Genomic DNA, 16,062 nt, shown 5'->3' on the forward strand with positions numbered 1-16,062 from the left:
CAAAGCAAATCCATTCTGAACTTTAGCTCATTTGAGTCTTTCTTGCTAAGGTGATTTATTATTAATAGGAGACTGTTTCACTTTTGCTGCCTTCTGGCTGTGGGACCAGATCACTGATTACAAGTTTCGGAGCCATGGTCTCAACAACTCTGTCTTCTCAGCATACTTCCCAGGAACCTCAGTGTTTTTCTCTATATTTAACTTGTTTTGCAGGCTTTGCCCCAGCCTTTCTCTTAATAAACACATATTAATGTAATATTCCTGGATCTACAGTCCTGGGAACTGAAATTTGATGAGTTACAGTGACATTACCATGGGAACAGAGCAATTCTAGAAACAAGACTGATTGCCTTGTTGCCACAGCACTGTCTTCCTGGTACGGCTAACAGAAATCACACTCCTTCCACTGGGAAGAAGCTAGCTGGGTCAACATTTGGACTGGAAACATAACAATTTTCAACTGTCAAAACACATAGCTTCCCAAGTGGCCTTTTATAAGAGGAAGAGTGAAACAAACAACACTGTGCTTTGGGGCGAGGCTGATAAATCTGCTAGTGGGGTTGCACGACCATTACCAGCAGGCCTCATGGACCCACACCTGTGCTTCTCGATGTAATGCCTTGTCCTTACTCACATTGCCTCCTCCTGCAGATGAACTCATGCTTTACACATGTATTCCATTTACATGGTTTCTCTGCATTAGTCTTCACTTAAACTGATTGTGCAGTTTCATTTTGCCAGCAGCTTTACAGGGTGAGGACTCAGAGGAGTCTGTACCTTTTATTAGTGCAAATAGGAGAGTTGGAAATGAGGGGCTTTTAGGCCCATGAAGTGCTTTAGGTGCCACTTCAGGAGCAGCATCTCCACTTTAATCAGAATTTGCTTTTCTGGTCCTACGCTTCCAGGGGGTCTGTTTTGGGGGAAGATGCAACACAGTACCAAGAGTGGTTGGAAGGCATTTTACAGGTGCTAGCCCAGATAAATGAATAGTGTGTGTGATAGGAGTTTGCACTTGCCGCAGGTTGAAAATACAGAATATTCATTCTCAGAAAGAACCAAACTTACATTGCTGGCCTTCGGCCCCGGTCTAACAATGCAGGTGTCAAGAGCACCAGTCCCATCCTGAGCTGTGCTGGAGTCTTCTACCTCCTGCACAAGGAAAAGTGTTATTTCTGATACTTTTGGGGGCAGGGGACTTCATACCTGTCTGTTAAAGCAGGGGCAGCAGCACACGGGAGCATGTTTCCCCCTTGCTGTTGGCATCCAGTTGCAGAAGTATTTTGTTCTGATCTAATAGGTCTTCCTATCTATCATCAGTGACAGCCTCCCTGCAGCCTTGTCCTTAGCAGAAGCCTACGTGGCCCTGTGTCTTTTGACTTGATGAAAGTAAAAACCTGTGTCAAATTTTTGTGGTTTCTCTAAACTCAAGTTCCACATAAATTTAATTCCATATCAACGATGAAGCGAAAGAAATAATTATCCTTATCTAGCTAGTTTTATCTTCCAGTCTCCTGCTTTTAAAAGACTCTCACCAATGTTCTGTGCAGAAACAGGGTGGCAATTTTCAGTGTAGGGTGCTTTTAGCCCTCCAGCTCTGTTACTTTATGTGCTGCTAAGGCTCATTCACCCTCATAGTCCCCTTCTGCTGTCATGTGGCTCTGCTGCTGCCTGCTCTTCCACAGGAGCGAGCACCATCCTGATGCCTTCCTGCAGCGCTGCTGAAAGAGCTGCCATCTGTTTTACTTACTGATTAATCTCTCTTGAGCAAAAGGATGAAGGAGAAAAGACGAGAAGGCAGTTAACTGCAGAGACCCAGAACCCCTCCAGGCTAGGACGTGGCAGGGAGAAGAGCAGCCCCTTTCCTTCTCGTGCCTCTTCCCATCCTGCTCCCACCCAAGCAACTCTCCATCCCTGCAGATGAGCCCCTCGGCTCAATCTCTCATGTCCTCCCCAGGTCTCTGAGACTTGTTGTTCACTCAGCTGGAGGTTCCAGCCTTGGTTTCTCCATAGGGATGTCCCTTTGCTAATCAGAGATAACAGCCTTTAGCGTAAGGGCATAAAAACCTGCCTGTGTGTTTCCTTAGCTGACCTGCGGTCTGTGCACCACATGGCCAACGGCATGGTCTGACCCCCTGCTTCCAGCAAGCAGCAACCAGGCTCCCCCTCTGCTTCCTTACGCTCCAGTGTTTCCAAATCAAATTAAGAGAGCAAATGCAGGCAGCCCTGAGGAAAATGATCGCTGGACTATCAAAAAGCAGCCACAGTGCTGCAAATCTATCATGATGGTAGTAGAAATAACAGAGCAAATTCCAGCTGTTATGACCAGAACTGCAAAGTAGTTCCCCCTACAGGCATGTATTTGAGCTTGACTTGTGAGTAAATCCCCATGGGCTGGGTTGGGGGTGTCCGTGCTTTGGATGCGTGCAGAGGGTGCGAGTCACATTACCCAGTGTGTGCCGTCGAACATTTTCAAGTCCAGTGGATCTCCTTGAATCTTCTTGTCCAACACAACCAGTGAATGACAGCTCGCCATGGCTCCGCACACAGGTCCCCAGGGCAGAGGAGTGCTGGATGGGAACTTATGGATTTCCTGAAACCTGATTAAAAGCAGCAGGTTAGTGGGACCGCTTGAGGGATGCAGAGGCACAAGTCTTCAGCTGGTACATCCAGGTGCTGCTCTGCTCCACGGAGTAGAGCTGAGCCCAATAACAGCAAGCAACACGCCGTCCTACCCGTCCTTCTGATCACAGGTCAGATGCATTCAGGAGGCCAAAAAGGACCCAGTAATTCATTGGCACAAGTTCAACTTGACACAAAGTAACTGAGACGGTAAAACACTCAGAGGGGCTGGCACAGGAGTCCTGCTTGAAAATTGCTGTTTGGTATTAGACAAAGACGGCACTATTGCAGAGGAAACAGCTTGCACCGGGGATCTCAAAGAAGTTTGGCAAAGTGCCCTAGGAGAAGATTTGTGAAACTGCAGTGTGGGAAGGGGGTGCCTCTGCTCAGGCTGGTGCTGTGCACTCACCGGGGTGGACGAGCACCAGCAGCCCAAATTCCGCAACCCCAGGAGCGACGTGGGAGAGCCACGAGGAACCCGACCTTCACTTCCAGCTGTAGATTTTACATCTGCGTATCCACAGACACCAGATGCTTGTCCCTCACACCTTCATTTTGAAAATGGGTACCTTGGTTGACTCCTATTTAGTTACACTGAGGCACGCCGTCAAAGATTCATGCCCTGATTTTTTTCTGTGGAAAGCCTTGAGGTTTATTCCATTCTTTGGCCCTGCAGTACAGACCAAAGATGTGAGAAGCTGAGCTGGGTGAAAGCTCTATAATTTCATCATGGAATTTATTTCTCAGAGTCCTCTCTTCTTACACACACATTTTTTCCCCCTGAGAAACTGGCTGGCCAACAAGCTGTGTTTGCCAGACCAGAACACAGCCCATTACCACTTAGGCTGGCATATTAAGGAGAAATTTAAATGGATTTTATTTACCTTTGATCACAACTACCATCCCCTGTTACTAACACACACATAGTGAAATGCATCTGGAAGTGAGCAGCATGACAGCTCGCAGCTCTATTAAAAGGAACAATGAATCTGGGACCTGTTATCCCTCTGGGCCATCCAAGTCTGCTCTGTTTCCAGCAAATTATACCTTGTTCTCAGCCTGGTCATAATTGGCTTATTAATTAATTAATACTTGAGAGACACCAAGAAACTGCTAAACACCACATAGAACCAACAAACATTTATATCTTATTAAACGAACAATAGGGTATTTTGCAAGTTGAGTGAAATTCCTTTACTGTCATTGCCTCACAGTATTCAGCTTAGCTGACAGCTAGTCTTATAACATGTTCAAAAATATGAACATTTAAGAAAGAATAATTATGCAAATAGGCTAATGAGATCAATGCAGACAGCAATAGCTCCTCCTTGCGTTTTGGCAAGCCACCAGCACTGGTTCCCAGCTGGGTGCAGACTGGACATGTCTGCAAAGACAGCATTATGTTTTAATACCTTGCAGAGGGTTTTTTTATTACGTGAATTTATTCTGATATACGGATCCGGTTTTGTTCTGCTGCTCATGTGAGCAGACACTACTTGCAAGGCTACCTCAGAGGAAATCATTCTGTTATTACCATGAACTGTCTGCTTTCGATGGGCTCCAAGCCTGTTCAACATGCACCTATTCTGTGTGGCCTGCCTGGTGCACTGAAGGGGGGCCAAGAAGAGACCGTCCTACGTGGCTGCGGTTTGCTCCCACTGGAAGAATATTTTATTGGTTGACACTTATTAATCTCTTCTCATTAATTTGGATCAGATAGTAATTTTCTCTCTGTCCTTTGAGGAAGTATTGGGAATGTGATTTTTCTCCTCTCACAATGAATTCATCCTTTCATTCATTATGGCATGATTATCTCTGTGGTGTTGAAGTATCTGATATATTAACAACTACTAATGAAACCTGGGAGTTGATATGAGGTGTGTGATTTGTCCTGGCCACTGCAAAACATTAATATATTGAGTTTGGTATAACATGCACTGCAGAGCTGAAGTCTGTTATTGTATTACAGTAATATGAATTAAATAGTATAATTCTGGATATAGTCAAGTCTAATGTTTACATGATGGTTTTTTTTCTTGAGTATTTCAATGGTCTCTGGGCTTGGAATTGAGATGGAGCCTGCCATGGGTTTAAGGGAATCCCTAAGGACACCTGAGCTTTGCAGGTCTGATCTCTGGTCTCACGGATATTTTTTCATGGCATTTACAGAAAGTAGGTAAGATTCAACAGGCACCAAAGTCAGCAACACTCAATTTCAACAGAAGGAGCATTATCCTAACATTTAAATGATGAAAGGTTTATTGACTAGATTAAGAATATTTATTGAACTGTGCTAAGAATGACATAATTGAAAAGCTCTGTGCATATTCTCCAAATCCCCTCAGGGTAATTAAAAACACTCGTGCTGCTGCTGACTTCTGTTTGCCTTGATTTAGCAGCAACCTTTACAGCTATGCCTGCCACAGCAGCACCCAGATGCCCTCCTTGGAGGGAAGGAGCTAAGCAGGGACACCCTTTGCACTCTGCCTCCCCAAATGCACCCAAACATCTCTTGCTGCATGCTATTTACTGTCTCTGTATCCTGTGCAACTGCCTCCCTCTTAACTAGAACATTTGGGCAGTACATTGACGCTGGAGATTAGTTCTTGCTAAAAGAAATCCTTCCTTACCGGCTTCCCTCAGAAGGGATGACACCCCACAGGTCCAGTCCGTCTTCTGTCAGCGTGCCCGTCTAGATTTAAATAAATATCTAGTCACCCTGCTATTGCCCACCCCTTCCTCCTGCACACCCCCAGAGGTCCTTCCCCAGCTCCCAGGCAGGGTAAGGAAAGCCTCCTGCCCACAGCGTGACCCTGCTGCATGGGCACCTGTAAAGGATCTTTCCCTGGGGTTAGATCAGGGTAGATGGGGTGGAAAAAAAAATATACCATATTCCTAGCAGCCCCCACCATCTTTCAGTGCCCCAGGAAGCGCCTTACTTTGTCAAAGCAAACAAGGTTGATCTGCCCGCAGATATTAATCCTCTGTGGGTTGATGCAGAAAATCTTCTTTTTCTTCAGCCTCCTTTGGGCATAAACAGTGCCTGTTGTCAAGGCAGCAGGGATAGCGGGAGGCACAGCCACGGTGAGGAGGAGGAGGGCCATAGCCACCACATCTGCCACCGGCTTCTGTGAACAGCGAGAGCAACAGGGGCGATGGGATGGGAACAGCCTCCCTGCCCTGCTACCGTCACTCTTGGGGGGTCCGACCCTCCTGCCCAAGAGCAATGCACCCCAAGCTCTGCCCCTGGGGATGACAGATTTATTCTGCTTTGTTCTGTCCATCTCCTCCTCAGCCTCCACCACCCCCATTTCTGGCATCTGAAAACTGAATTACGGAAGTGAACAATATTCCAAGGATCTTGAGTGACCGAGGGTGTAGAGCTGGCACCTGCAGCACAGAGGCATCCCTCGTACTTACCTTGTGGGACACAAACACACACACCGTGTAGATGAGCCCAAACATGCCAATGACGGAGAGGCCTACAATGAACTTGAAGGCATCTCTGTAGAGTTTGAAGTTCACCGGCTTGGGGTAGAGGATGGATCTCACCAGGTCACCTTTAGCTGTATTGAACCCTGCATGAAGACAAGTGCCATACACTGCGTACATGACATAGCAGTGTTGTACCGCGTCCGTGCTGCTCGAAAACAGGTAACATCGTACAAGCCTTAACCATCAGGTGGCAACAGGCAATTCTTGGGGACAGCAGACCTGTGCTGGACTTGAACTGCAAAGGGAAACCAGCTCTCCTATCAGCCTCTGGGGCTGCCACTTCCCCTCTGCTGGTTAACAAACGATAAAAGAAATACCGGTTTGCAGCACGACGGCTCTTGCTGGCCCTCTGCCCGTTGGCTTCACCTGTATGACTTCTGTCCCACAAAAGAGGATGTGTCTCCGATAGTCTTCCATGCTGTGGGTTTTCCAGGGCATCGGACTCTCCACGAGGGGCAAGGGGGTTTTAGTAACCGGAATGCTTTCACCTAAGAACAACAGTGTGCAGCTTCACTTAAAGGGGATTTAAAAGTCTATAAGATTCTGCTTATTAGAAAGTGACAGCACCCTATAGGTGCTCAAGCTTGCCTCACTAATTAGCGTGCTTATATACTTACACATGTGGACTTATGGTGACAGCCATTATAGTTTTAGTTTCAAAGTACATCAGGTGGTTTCTCTGAGCATTTTGTATCAAGGAATGTGGGCCAAATTTTGCCCTGGAACCAAGTTCATGCCATGTAGTGGCTTGATGTTTAGGTATAACACTGACCCCTGTGCTCATGCATTGCCTGCTTGAACAGAACTGCTGCAAAATCAGAAGATGAGAAGTTGGTGGCTCATGGCTTAGACAAGTGTACTCTTTGCTGGGTAAAAACCTGGCTGGATGGATGAGCCCAGAGGGTTGTGGTGAATGGGGTGAAATCCAGTTGGTGGCCAGTCACAAGTGGTGTTCCCCAGGGCTCAGTTTTGGGGCCAGTTCTCTTTAATATCTTTATCAATGATCTGGATGAGGGGATCGAGTGCACCCTCAGTAAGTTTGTGGATGACACCAAGTTGTGAGGGAGGATTGATCTGCTCGAGGGTAGGTAGGCTCTACAGAGGGAGCCGGACAGGCTGGATCAATGGGCTGAGGCCAATTGTATGAGGTTCAACAGGGCCAAGTGACCGGCCCTGCACTTGGGTCACAACAACCCCATGCAACGCTACAGGCTTGGGGAAGAGTGGCTGGAAAGCTGCCGGGCAGAAAAAGACCTGGGGGTGCTGGCTGACAGTCGACTGTGTATGAGCCAGCAGTGTGCCCAGGTGGCCAAGGCGGCCAACGGCATCCTGGCCTGTATCAGGAATAGTGTGGCCAGCAGGAGCAGGGAGGTGATCGTCCCCCTGTACTCAGCTCTGGTGAGGCCGCACGTCGAGTCCTGTGTTCAGTTTTGGGCCCCTCACTGCAGGAAAGACATGGAGGTGCTGGAGCATGTCCAGAGAAGGGCAACGCAGCTGGTGAAGGGCCTGGAGCACAAGTCTTATGAGGAGCAGCTGAGGGAGCTGGGGTTGTCTAGTTTAGAGAAGAGGAGGCTGAGGGGAGACCTCATCGCTCTCTACAACTACCTGAAGGGGGGTTGTGGTGAGGTGGGTGCTGGTCTCTTCTATCAAGTAACTAGGGATAGGATGAGAGGAAATGGCCTCAAGTTGAGGGAAGGGAGATTTAGGTTATATATTAGGAAAAATTTTTTTACTGAGAGGGTTGTTAGACATTGGAACAGGCTGCCCAGGGAAGTGGTTGAGTCACCATCCCTGCAGGTATTCAAAAAGCGCATTGACAAGGCACTTCAGGACATGGTTTAGTGGGCATGGTTGATAGTTGGACTCAATGATCTTAAAGGTCTTTTCCAACCTAAATGATTCTATGATTCTAATCCAAAAACTCAAAAAATACATATTCAGTGTATTTGAGTATTTTCACTTTCTACTCCTGACAGTATATTAATCCTACTTGTTTTTAATGTGGATAAGAAATGCATATTACACAATGGCAACGTTCAAAAGCCCAAGACAAGTGTGAATTATTCAAGCCACAGTTTTTCCACCTCCTGCTGCAAACTATTCTAATAAATAGTAAACAATTTGCTGTCAGAATAGATAAAGATATCTCCCTGACAGAGAACCTGCACAGGGCCTTAGCATTTCAAATTCCAAGGCTGTACCTGTGAGCATCCCTTCATTCACAATGCAGCTTCCATCAATCAGGACAGCATCACATGGGAGAGAGAGCTTTTTTCCATCTAAAAGAAACATGTGTCCAGGGACTAAGTAACAAGACTCCAGCTCTTCACAACCTGTAGAACAATACAAAAATGAACTTTATTTGTGCACACGTTCTGGGCAATTAAAAAAAAGTCTCAAGGCACATGCAACATCACTAAATTTCATGATTTAAGGCCAGTGTTTCTTAGAAATAATACTGGCTGAAAAGCAACAGCGCAAAGATCAGCCCTTGTCTAAACATCTCCCTCCAAGTGGGTGTCTTCAGTTTCATTTGTTTAGTGTCCATAAAACACTCTGACCAAGAAAACCTATCCAAGGCCTTTACATCTCCCATCACCCGAGCAATTGCCCATCTCAACCTCTTTGGGAGACAAAAATAGCTATAACCCCTATTTTATGGGCAAGAAACTGAGATGATGCAGGAAAGAAAATGCATACATCAGTGGGAGCCATATGTCTAGACTCCTTGAAAGTCGTTCACAAGCTACTTGACAAGATTGTGAAAGTAGCCTATAGCTGAGCGGGGAAGCAGGTCTTGGAAGGCCAGAGTTGTTACCTAGTTGCCTGTTTGTGAAATTAAATTTTCCAAGCTGTTCTCAATTCTTAACGCAAATTACTGGGTTCACCTGTATCATTACAGATGCTGCAGATACAGACGATGATGATACAGATACATCATTACCGCACCGCATAGGCTGTGCCCACACTTCTCACTGCCCTGCCCGCCTCACCTCCCTCTGCCCCATTCTCCCTGCAGCTCGCCCTCTACGTTTCAGCAGCAGAAATCAACAGGAGCTGTGCAATTCCAGATACATTTCAACACATTAGTTAATTATATAGGCTGGTGAGGAAAATGAGACACAGATGACTCACCTTCGCTCTTCGTGCAGACTGTAACCTGGACTTTGTTATGCTCCTCAACGAGGTCATGCAGCTTGGTAGACTGCTGTTGATGGGAAAGCAATTGCAGTGTTGAAACACCAATACTCAAGCGAAGCAGTAGGTTACAATTCAGTGAACATGTTAACATCATAGAAACTGAATTCTGCTGAGTTATCCAGGGGAGGTTTCACATCACTTGTTAGAAGTCGGGGTGTGAGTTCATTGAGTTAACCTAGAACAAGCTGCCATGGGAACATGGACCTAATTTTGTTTGCTTCCAGTTCATGCCGCTGTACTTCCCTCAGCCTTCAAGGGGCCATTCCTGCTTTGTGCCAGAGTAAGTCTCCTTAGCTGCAACATTGCTATCTATAGTCCCTTAGTAAAGGGTTTCTTTGTGCTCAACAGATTTACCCTTGCTAGGAGGCTACCAACAGGACAACCAAGTTGTAAAGGCTTTCGTTACAAAACTGCCATTGCAAGAAGAAAAACAGAAATTCTAATTTAGCTGGGTGTCTGCACTTTGCCAGTTTCTGCAATCTAATTCCGACAATTACATATCCTGAGATAATGATGAAGTCAACTGTCATTGCAAGGCCATTAGAGAGAATGCCTTATCTTGATTTAAAAGTTGCAATTGCAAAAAACTAATCCCCGAGTATGGATTTCTTCATTAGCATTGTTCATGTGAAGATGTCAAGTCAGTTTGAAGAATATCCGGAGGCCCCAAACATTGTAATTCTTCCTGCCAGAATTATCAGTTGCACAATAAAACCAGCCTTGCCAAAGAAAGCTGAACAGACCATATCTGTTCTTCGTGCTCTGCAATACCAGGACAGACAACAACACTTTAAGTACAAAGTTGCGCTCAAAGAGATGCGAGTGCTTGTTTAACATGGGAGTGCTAGTCATCCTACAGATATTAGTCAGAGATACAAAAACACGATGCGTAGCCAACACACCTGTGCTGGCAAATACCCCAGCTATTCACAAAGCCTTTGCTGAGATCAGTGTGAGGCAGCAATAAAAGCATGCCCTTGGCAGGGCAGAAGGTGTGCAGGAGTGCCTCGTCAGCACAGCACACCGGTAAGCGCATACTGCCCAAAGTCCCACGAGTCTCAGGGCCTGGGACCTACACGGGGAATGTGCTGTGTGCCTCTACCAGCCCAGGGAAAAGCAGAGTCAATTCGAACAAAAGCCAGCTCCTGGAAGGGCAAGTTATTGTCTCCCCCTGAGCAGCACTTCACAGAGATGTTTGCTATACCACCTTCCCAAGGAACCTTTCAAAGGGCTGAATCTTGCCCTTCTCCAGTAATTCAGTGCAGGAACAATGATTTTGGCAGTGAATTTGGAGGCAATGTGAGCTGTGCCTGGCTCTGAAACAGCACATGAGCATGACAGTCAGGCCAGCACACCCCAGAGCTGCCGTCCCTTCACCCCTGCCACCACCCCTAATCACATCACACTGTCTGCAGAAACTGTAATTCTCAGTGCTGTCCTCTAATCCTTACATTTTTCCTGAAGACTAACAAAATATTTACCAGGACTCAGGAATCTCCTGTTCATTTTTGCTTTTAAATCTTAACAATACAGAGGAATACGATACCTAATATCCAGACCTGAGAGACTAAAATGTTGCCTGCCAGACTCCTGTTCCTATCGCTCTTTCCCATCTGTACTTTCATTCACATAGTTTGTCTTTTTTCCCTATTATATCCTTTCTCCAAGTGATTTTTTTGCCTTCCCTGTGTATTTAAACTGGGTTCAGAAATCAAGGAAGTGTTTTCCAAATTCCCAGTGAGAGTGTTCTGCAATTCCAGCAGGAAGCACCAGGAACCTCAGCTGACTGCATGAGGATACTCAATGGCAGGCAAACATTGTGTAAGGCTCAGCTCAGCCTATTTGCCTTTGCCATAGAGACTGAAGGCTTCAGGTTTATCACAGGTGAGTGCTTTAGGTCAAAAAGTGAATGAGTTGAGATTATTAGAAAATTCTTCCAAGCAGCTGTATCCATGACAGAAGTGTTGAACAAATTTGAGAAATAAAAAGTCATGGTTTTTTTGCTGTTAAAACCTGTTATTTAGCAAGCCTTAAGAGGAGTGAATCCTCCTGAAATTACAGTAAGAACCAGACTCACACATATAGTCCATCTTCATAAAGTCTTACAAGCCCCAGCTATCATACTTCAATCTTCTTTAATTCTTGGGAAGTTCAAGACCCCCAGGTACAACCCTTTTAACTCTTCTATAGCAATAAATCTGTAGTAATACAGCAGAATACACAGCAATAAAAAATAACCAGAAAGAGCATATAAATAGCTACTTGTGTCTGTGATAGATGAAATTGCTAGCAGAGTGCAGGATGGGGAGCTGGCAGGCTGCACAGCAGACTCACCTGTCTGAGGTCATACACAGTTAAGCCAACAGAAATGATCGTCAGGATTATGATGGCCACTGAATACTCAGTGTAGCCTTGGCTCAGCCACAGCGTGAGGGTGAAGGCTTGGAACACGTAGAAGGGGTTTAAAATCTGCAAACGCAAATGTTACACACGTCAGGGGATGGTCATAACATGTCAGGAGAGATCAAGTGTGGGAAAAGGTGAGAACATTTCATTACAGTGTCCAGGAGTCTTAAACGCCGATCTAAAGGGTTGTTTTGCCATCCCAAGGCAGCGTTCTTTCATGGCTGTTTTCGAGCATTAATAGCCTCCAGCTCTGAACTTATCAGCTTACATGTAGTTCTTGGTTTTTGTAATTAAAAGCTGTTGCTAACCAGTTACTATTCAGCAGCAACTATGCTGGCAACTTAAAGTCAGACTTAAGGGACTTTAAATCAGTTGGTTTCCCACCATAGCCATCTAACAAAGGTGACCTTAACATTTCTGATTCTAAGTAATTGCTACACAGGAGACACTACCCACATGTGGAAAAAAAAAAGACTGAATTACCTTAAAAGTCTTTAATACTTTGTGATTTAAAAAAGTCACTATGAATATGATATTTATTTGGAAAAAGAAAAATGGTAAAGAAGAACTAATGGTCTGTGGTGCCATCAGTAATCAGTCTTAGACTACAGCTAAAATGAAGGCTTGATTTCCTCATACCTCATACTTTTAGCTACTCCACATTGTGTCAGCCTTACAAAACCAGTCATCACTCACTTTAATGTGTTATGCTAAAACAGGGCACAAGCCCCACTGAAGTCTGAGAATACAATTTCAGTTATTGTGGTATCTAACTAACAACAAAAGAATTAGATGAAGTTTTTCAGAGCCTGCCACTTGACTTGTCTGAAGGAATGACAGACTTTTCTGTAGAACTGGTATAACTAAAACAGCCACTGAAAGAGCTTTCTGCATAAAGATTGGAACTGAAATGAATTATTCATCTGGCAAATTTGGTCCCTCAATGAAAATTTAATACTTTCTTTGACATTCACTAGGACAGAGACAGACACTAAATCAGGGTGCCAGTCTTCGGACACTGAAGCTGTATCTGGACTGAAATATCACAAGCTTATGAGGACCAGTCTGCCTCCAGGCATCACCATTAATATTTCAAACATGAAGCTTCAGCCTTGGATGGAAGTGCAAAGTTCAAATTAAATAAACTTTTTAGAGTGCTACACTGGAGTTCTCTTCAAAACCATCTCCAGAGGGCACTGAAAGGTTGGCAACATCAAATCCAACCCATTTCAGGAGCCCTGGAGCTTTTCATGTGTTTTGGAGGGTTTCAAACAAACTCCACTTAAAGACACATGCTAGCTTGGAGTCCCAGCATTCATAGCTCTTTTCCATTTTAAAGACATTCACGTAGCATCTACAATTCACTAAAGCGAACACAGATGACAAGACAGTATCCTGCATGCAAAGCCTCTGCTTACAGGTTGGCAAAAATGTATGTCCAGCATTTCTATATGCAAACTCAACAAGTAACCATCCATACACGTCTCTCCTCTTATCCACAAGACATGTGTGTTTTGTCCCCTGTAGAGGAAGAACAGTCTGAGCAGTGTGTCCTTATTTATGCATGAAAAAAAATGTCTTGCGTCTATGGCATAGGAGAAAAGGAAGTTACTAGGTGAACAAGGCAATTATAAAATAGGAATTTTGCAAATGTTTTCCTCCATTCTAAAGCATACTCTTGATTTAAACTGCTGTTGTGGTCACAAGCAAGCTTGTACAATGCTCTATACTACTTTTGGACTACTAAAACAATGCTATTAAAGAGGAACAAGTCTGCCTTAGTTGTACCCATAAAATTTTCACTGCAGATCATTATCAAGAGCCTGCATGAGAAGACAGAGTTACTGATGTGGTTATGGTCAGTCCTAGTAGTTGCAGAAAGCACGAGCACTCCAGGCGCATGTCGCTGCTCAGTCATGAGGCAAGATGTCCCAGTTCATGGCAGATGTTCGCTCAGGAATAAGGGCCTACAGCAGAGGAGGAGGACATCAGTCCCCCACACTACTGCTCTCCAAGAAGGGACACAGTCATCATCAGGGAAACATTTAGCTGTTATAAGTATGCAGCACCAAGCATCCTCTTAGCTTCATATTCTTCCCTTTAACCTTCTGCCAGGAATGTGTGCTAATAGCCATAAAGGATGTTCACCAACTTTTCTCCATGGCTTATGCCTATAAAGCATCAATCGCCCCATCCCAGCATGCCCAGGTAAAGCCTTCAAAACACTTCAAACCTGTCCCACCAAGTGCCAGTCTGACTTACTGACCTCTTTAAAAAGTAACTTCCAAATAGGACGAATTTCAACTTCGATGGCATTAGGCCCACACACCAGCTGCCTGTAGGAAGGTAGAGAAGAGGTCACCATGTTATAGCTTAGTCATGTAGGATAAGACTTCATGTGGAGAACTGGGCACCCAAATAACATTAACACTTATCTAAAAAGTAAGTCCTGGGGGCACCATATGGCTGAGCAGGACAAATAAACCTGTCAGGAAGGTAGTGTGTCCGAGACGACTTTACACAGAGGCAGAATATTACTGTTTCCTTGCTGAAAAGATTGTCAGTTTGGTGCTAAAACCTTTGATGAGCTTTCCAGAGGCCTTTTAAGGGGAAAATGGCAAAGACAGACAGTCATGGCTTGCTGTGCCCTGAACCCCAGGTGGAACCAGTGGCGTTTTCCCCAGATGGATATTCAGTCTGTGGCATCATTGAGAAGATAATGAGCTCAATAAAGTGTGAGGGATAATGATTTTGCACCTTTCCAAATGTCACCCACAGAGTTTGCACTGCCTTACTAAGATGACTAGCAAGAAGCTCACATGAATTTGAAAGGAAGGATTAATAGGTCACACTGTCACAATTAGCTCATACATCTATCTAGTTGTATGTAGACAGTACCTGATCTTCTGTTCTTCCCTTGTGAGGCCAGCTCCAAACTTGTGGTGTATGCTGTGACATGTGTTGCCATCTTCTAATGATCTAGGGTAACAGGAGAAAGTTCAGACAAGGGAGTCCCCTACCACAAAGGGTTTTGTGACAGGCTGTTGACACTCACCCAACTTTCTTGAATTCTTTTATGGAAAAGTCCCAAATATAACGGATTTTCTGCACCTGGATACATCTCATCTGCAAGACCAAATAGCAAAAATTCATTTGCCATTCAAGGGAAAACCATCTCACTGTTACAGAAATGCTTCCCCATGTTTTAGGGGAAAACTTGAGCTTATGTAAACAAGATTTGCAGGAAGATGCTGACAGAGCACCCTTGGGAGCCTCCAGGTGTCCCGACTCCTATTTTCACACACCTCCTCCCCGCCATCTTTCTTCTCCATTTTATAGATGACATACCTTTAACTGTGGCTTCATTACAGCTCTGTTTATGACAGAGTCTTTATCAGCTACAAGAGGACCACCTAAATCACTACCAACAGGTAGAGCCAATGTGGACAAATCAATCCAGGTCACTTTCTTCCTGCTGTACCTCTGAAACTCATCCTAGAGAAATAGAGCACAGTTCAGTCATGAGCCTCAAACATTGCCTGTGATAACATTTCCTGTCTCTGGGAAGTATATATGAGATTTCCAGAGAACTACAGTACTGTGGCATCATTGCAAGCATAGCAAATGTAAGTCCATAGTAACAGGCATGTTGGTATCAGTGGTTTAGTACCAATCAGTAAAGCACTTCGAAGTCACTCTCGCAATCATCTCCATTTGCTTTGGTTCATGCTGCAGAGCAATTTCAGGGAAGATGAAACTAAACCAGAAGACGTGCTTCAATAGCTCCTGGGTGGATATTCAGTCTATGGGATCAGACTAGAGCTCGTTGGAAGTAAAAGCTTTCTGAAACACTTTAGTGTGAACGTTGAGTTCTCAGCACCAGCTACTTTGCTCTACAAAGCTCCTATAATGCTGTGTTACTTGCTATACATCCATAGCCAAAAGCAACTCAGCTTTACTGCTATACATGCCTTTGTCAGACTGTTCTTTAATCAGTTTAGTCTAACATACCTGGTTACAATGAGCAATAGATTACTCATTCAGTGGTTTGAGTGCATTTATTTTAGGAATATCATTGCAATGTTGAGCATTAAGTGTCTTAAGTGTTTGCTCTGCTAGAATTACGTTGGGTTTTAATTTACAGTCATGGAGCCTTAGAATAAAACTAATGCCTGAAACCCAGATCTCTAAAATCTATCTCCTCAGCATTCTCCAATAACTTTAAAGCAGAAAGGCTACTAACAGCCACAACTTCCGAAGACGATCCCTCCGCTGAAGTCAGTTGGCTGCAGCCCATGCACATAAAGGAAGGGAAGAGGCAGAGCTGTTTTATGGAACATG

At 44.8% G+C, this 16,062-nt stretch overlaps 1 protein-coding gene across 1 annotated transcript in view; it reads right to left on the reverse strand.

The window, feature by feature from the left end:
• ATP13A5 (ATPase 13A5) overlaps window positions 1–16,062 on the reverse strand; it is a 36,859-nt gene that overhangs the window by 14,622 nt on the left and 6,175 nt on the right. Inside the window, exons 3-15 of the mRNA XM_075031639.1 lie at window positions 15,070–15,216; window positions 14,777–14,847; window positions 14,620–14,700; window positions 13,988–14,057; window positions 11,650–11,784; window positions 9,250–9,322; window positions 8,316–8,447; window positions 6,432–6,602; window positions 6,040–6,197; window positions 5,559–5,747; window positions 5,250–5,311; window positions 2,447–2,597; window positions 1,066–1,149 (exon numbers count right to left, since the gene is read on the reverse strand). Of these exons, the coding sequence (XP_074887740.1) occupies window positions 1,066–1,149; window positions 2,447–2,597; window positions 5,250–5,311; window positions 5,559–5,747; window positions 6,040–6,197; window positions 6,432–6,602; window positions 8,316–8,447; window positions 9,250–9,322; window positions 11,650–11,784; window positions 13,988–14,057; window positions 14,620–14,700; window positions 14,777–14,847; window positions 15,070–15,216 (1,524 nt within the window). The remainder of the gene's footprint in view (window positions 1–1,065; window positions 1,150–2,446; window positions 2,598–5,249; window positions 5,312–5,558; window positions 5,748–6,039; window positions 6,198–6,431; window positions 6,603–8,315; window positions 8,448–9,249; window positions 9,323–11,649; window positions 11,785–13,987; window positions 14,058–14,619; window positions 14,701–14,776; window positions 14,848–15,069; window positions 15,217–16,062) is intronic.

Source organism: Buteo buteo, chromosome 7 (assembly GCF_964188355.1).
Source record: "Buteo buteo chromosome 7, bButBut1.hap1.1, whole genome shotgun sequence".
Classification (NCBI taxonomy): Eukaryota; Metazoa; Chordata; class Aves; order Accipitriformes; family Accipitridae; genus Buteo; species Buteo buteo.